General features: G+C 48.2%; 1 protein-coding gene across 1 annotated transcript; it reads left to right on the top strand.

Moving 5' to 3' along the window:
- The first annotated feature begins 292 nt into the window (after positions 1 to 292).
- Positions 293 to 4,772, top strand: zic2a (zic family member 2 (odd-paired homolog, Drosophila), a). Its single transcript, XM_061691793.1, has 3 exons — positions 293 to 1,446; positions 2,473 to 2,636; positions 3,672 to 4,772. The coding sequence occupies exons 1-3, from the start codon at positions 375 to 377 to the stop codon at positions 3,870 to 3,872; spliced, it is 1,437 nt and encodes a 478-aa protein (XP_061547777.1). The 5' UTR covers positions 293 to 374; the 3' UTR covers positions 3,873 to 4,772.
- The last annotated feature ends 474 nt before the right edge of the window (positions 4,773 to 5,246 follow it).

Below are 5,246 nucleotides of genomic sequence, written 5' to 3'. Positions count from 1 at the left end.
ACCCCGAGAGCGAGCGAGAGAGACGCGGCGCACAACAAGGACAGAAAGAAAAACAAAAGCAAAAAAACAAAAGCCCACTTCGCGCATGTTCGAACTAGTGTGAGGATCAGGGAGACTCGGGACGCCCGAGAGGAGGCCGTCACGTTGGGATTGTTGCATCTTCATGAAAGTTGAAGAGAAGTGAGTGTTTGTTTCGGCGCGGAGCTCAGCAGTCTGCGATGTCGCGTCCCTGCGCGTGACACTCTCGCGCCTCCACGCCGCCGCCGCCGCCGCCGCCGCCGCCGACGCTCACTCGCCGACAAGTCCGCGCAGCGCAGCGCAGCGCAGCGCCGCGCCGCCGTCCTCGTCGTTTCCCGAGAGCCAGTTCGACCGCGATGCTGCTGGACGCGGGCCACCAGTTCCCCGGCCTGGGCTCGTTCGGCCGCCACCACCCGGCGGCCGGCGACATGCAGGAGCGAGACCTGAGCCTGGCCCAGAACTCCTTCGTGGACTCGGCGGCCCACATGGGCGCCTTCAAGCTCAACCACGACCTGTCCCCGCCGGGCCAGAGCTCCGCCTTCAGCAGCCAGGGGCCCGGCGGCTACCCGGCGGCGGCGGCGGCGGCGGCGGCCCTGGGCGCGCACGTCACGCCGTACGCGGGCTCCCCGTTCAACTCCACCCGGGACTTCTTGTTCCGCGGCCGCGGCGGCTTCGGCGAGAGCCCGGCGGCGGCGGCGGCCGGGGGCCAGCACGCGCTCTTCGGCCCCGCGGCGGGCGCCCTGCACCCCGCGCACCACCACCACGCGGACGCGCCGCAGGGCCACATCTTGTTCCCGGGCATCCACGAGCAGCACGGCCCCCACGCGTCCTCCGCCGCCGGCAACGTGCTCAACGGGCAGATGCGGCTGGGCTTGGCGGGGGAGGTGTTCGGCCGCTCCGAGCAGTACCACCACCACCACCACCACCAGGTGTCCAGCCCCCGTGCCGACGCGTACTCGGCGGCGCAGCTGCACAACCAGTACGGCTCCGTCAACGTCAACGTGCACGCGGCGGCGGCGGCGGCGGCGGCGCAGGCGCAGGCGCACCACCACCACCATCACCACCACCACCCGGGCGCCTTCTTCCGCTACATGCGCCAGCAGTGCATCAAGCAGGAGCTCATCTGCAAGTGGCTCGAACCCGAGCAGCTGAGCGAGCCCAAGAAGTGCTGCAACAAGACCTTCAGCACCATGCACGAGCTGGTCACGCACGTGTCCGTGGAGCACGTCGGCGGGCCCGAGCAGACCAACCACATCTGCTTCTGGGAGGAGTGCCCGCGCGAGAGCAAGCCCTTCAAGGCCAAGTACAAGCTGGTCAACCACATCCGCGTGCACACGGGCGAGAAGCCCTTCCCGTGCCCCTTCCCCGGCTGCGGAAAAGTCTTCGCCCGCTCCGAGAACCTCAAGATCCACAAGCGCACGCACACAGGTAACGGGCGACGCAAAACACGCGCCTTTCGCTGACTTTGGAGCGACCTAGCAAACAGATATATTCACTATGTAGAATATTCGGCACATCATTCAGACGGAAGGCGAATGAGTCCCGTTTCGACATCCGCCTCAAATTTGCCCTGTTAACGGTTGAGCACAGCGGGAGGGTTTTCTCCTTCTAATCACCCCTGGAATTATGGCCCATTTTACCGGTCATACCTTTCACCTTTTCAATCGTGAAAAAAGTCGCGCATATTTTTTCCCTTCACTATTCGTAAAACGGATTGCATTTGCGCCCCAAGCAAATTCTCAAGACATTGTTTCAATTCGACGTTTACAATAATGGGTCAACTCTTTATTTATGTTCACTTTTTTTTAAATAATAGATTAAAAAAAACCGTCACTTTTTTCCCTAATCATGTAAACCTAAAACAAATGTAATTGCCCACCTAATTTAATTTCAACGTTTTGTAATAAGCCGAATGATACTAAAATTTCTCGTTTGTATTTTTATATTTCAAATGTTCTCTTTTTGTGTGTGTGTGTGTGTGTGTGTGCAGGGCGTAGGGAAAACAAATATAGTTCATCGCAAGCTAGCTTTGCATTGGTGCACTTTTGACGAAATGGAAACATTTTGAGTTGCGTGTGCGTTGGCGGCCTTTCACGCGTCCGCCCATCTCGCATGAAAAAAGGCCAGCTGCTAATTCCATTTTTATTGTCTCTTGCTCTGCAAGCAAATGGTGCGCCTTCTGCGGGCCGACTGACGATGGCCCCGCGCACCCCCCAAACAACTCTCCCCTAAATCAATATGCGCATTATTTAGCCAGGCAAGCTAACCCCCATTCAGCTTTGCATATGCAGGAAAGGTGCTGTTATCTTTGTTCTAACTACGTGACTTTTTATTGTTTTATTTTTGAGGCGGGGGGGGGGGGGGGGGGGTTATATTTCGAATGCATTTCAGCCTGAGGCATTTTGTGGCAATTCCTGACTGCCTTTACTATTATTATTTTAAAATGAATACTAGGAGAGAAACCCTTCCAGTGCGAGTTCGAAGGCTGCGACAGGAGATTCGCCAACAGCAGCGACCGAAAGAAGCACATGCACGTCCACACCTCGGACAAGCCCTACCTGTGCAAGATGTGCGACAAGTCCTACACGCACCCCAGCTCCCTACGGAAACACATGAAGGTAAAAATAATAAGAATCCTCTTGTAATAACAGTGTAATAAACATGAGGAATTGCAACTTTTCTCGGCGTGTAAAAAGCTGTAAAAAAAAATAATAAAGGACTCGTCCTCAATAAAACACACAGTGGGCATTTTCCCTAGGATGTATCATTTGGCACAGCATCCAGAATCAACTTCATTGTAATTGTGTGGAGTTTATAGCCAATAATAAGCAGTCTGTGTAATAAATGTGTAATGAGCGTGTAATACATGAGGTTTTTATCCTTTTCAATGTTAAAAGCTGTATAAAATATGGCTAATACCAAATAAAATCATGAGAAATGGCCATTTTATGAAAAACAATCCTAGTACAAACACATAAAGGACAATGTGCCTTTCATGCACAGCAGCTAGTAGAATGCATTATATGTAACAGATGTGTAGTAAATGTGATAAAAGTGCAATAAATTAGACATTACATTGTAGGCAGTTAGTCATAAAAATTAAATGCATGATCTATCCCCCTTTTCAGTGGATAAAACGGTTTGTAAGATATGCCAAATTTGGAGGAACCACATTTGGAATTCCCATGATACAAAAGAAAAAAAAAATCTGCATACAAACACATAGTGGATATTCCTTACTGTAATAAACATGTAACGGATGTGCCAGGTCGGCCTCGCAAATGAGAGTCTGCTCTCGGTGGCTAAATTAAGGTTGAAATAAACATTTGATAAGAGTACAATAAATGAGCAGTTGCATTGTAAGCACTTTCACTGACGTAAAAATTGAATGCACGATGCAGCCCTTTCCGGAGTACAAAAGGTTATGGAAGATATACCAAATTGTGAATACAAATTTGAATTCCCATTTTACAAAAAAAAAAAAACATCCTAATAAAAACACTGTAGACAATGTCACTTGATGTCAGCATCTAATGAAATGCATTCTCTGTATTACACATGTAATAGATGTGTAATAAACTGATAATATATGTAATAGCCTCTTGGTCCTTGTAATAACTTTTTAACATGAACCCCCACCGCCCACCCCACAGGTGCACGAGTCGTCCCCGCCCGCGTCCGCGTCCGACTCCTCGCCGGCCGCCAGCTCGGGCTACGAGTCGTCCACCCCGCCGGGGCTGGTGTCGCCCGCCACCGAGAGCCAAAGCAACACCACGCTGTCGCCCGCCTCGGTCGTGCACAGCAGCACCGGCCACGGCGGCCTGTCGTCCAATTTCAGTGAATGGTACGTGTAGGACGCCCCCCTCCCCTCCCCGCAAACGAAGACACACGCACGCACGCACGCATTTCACAGCACTGGACCCCCACCCCCCGCCCCCGCCGCCCCTAAAATGAGATTGGGACACAAATTGTTTATTTCATGACTTTTTGTTGTCGTTGTGCTTCGTCCACCACAAGAGAGGAAAAGGTGTAAAATATTGTAAATAGTGGCTGACTTTGGTTGTGCTAGATTTGTCTTTCTCGGTGTCTAGATGTTTCTTCAACGGTAGCTGTCACTCGAACTGGACTCTTAGCGCACATAATCCAATAACAATTGTACTCCATTTTGTGATCCTGATCGGGCAAACTGATTGTACTATACTGGAAACTTTTAAACGCCTACAAACTGAAAAGCGTGCCAAAGTTGAATACACGGACACACCACGTTGATCATGCCTGTGAATGTACATTTTTGTTTCTTTTTTTTTTTTTTTTTTTTTTTTTTTTTTAAAGAAAAAAAAAAGTTGGCCGGGCTGAACTTGTGCCGTTTTTTTTTTTTTCTGCTCTGCAAATTGTAACAAACAATTATGCTATACGTACGTATGTGGAAGGACTGTTGAGGAAAAATGAAACATTGTGTTGTTTTTCCTGTAACTGTGTGTGTGTGAGTGTAAATAGCCAACTGCCATATTTATCCATTTGTAATTAAATTATGGTATTTACTTACTACAGATGAAACAGTATTTATAAAAAGAATGTTTCTTTTTGTTTTGAACTATAAATATGTAAAATTTAAGAGCTTAAAACCCCCCGAGGCAGTTGTTTTTTTCGTCGTGCTTTTTTATTGTTTTGGGAAAAAAGTTTTAAAGAAGTGTTTTCATCCTAACTGTGATAAAACATTTGACTCCATCTAAATATAATTAAAAAAAAAAAAGTGTTGCAAGTGCAAATTTTTCTCCCTTGTGCGTCCTTTCTGTGTTGTTTGCGTCATGCTATTTCCTGTCGGGACTAGCAATCAACAGTCGAAAATTTGGGAGGGTGTATAAAACTTTCGAAACGATACAAAATGTCCTCAAATCTTCGAGACGCACACACTCATCACGTATATGTCCTTTTAATTAAAAAAAAAACAACAACAAAAAACACACACACCATGTTTGTTTCTGGAGGTTTAACAATTTGTGTGTACATTCCAGAATGTGTCTGCTCAATTGATCTACAATGACAATATATGCATATAACATATAATGTGCCCTTTAATAATTGTGCAAAAATACTTTTGTAGCCTTGAACTTGAACTTGTGTGTGCAATTCGGGGCCACAACGCGGCTGCTGTTCGCGATTATGTTCGCGACATATTTTTTTAAATTGATCGACCGATTAATCGGAATTCCTTTCTGCCAAATATC

This window comes from Phycodurus eques, chromosome 12 (assembly GCF_024500275.1).
Source record: "Phycodurus eques isolate BA_2022a chromosome 12, UOR_Pequ_1.1, whole genome shotgun sequence".
NCBI lineage: Eukaryota > Metazoa > Chordata > Actinopteri > Syngnathiformes > Syngnathidae > Phycodurus > Phycodurus eques.
The sequence above is the reverse complement of the archived record's forward strand: the minus strand, read 5'-3'. Positions and strand labels throughout refer to the sequence as shown.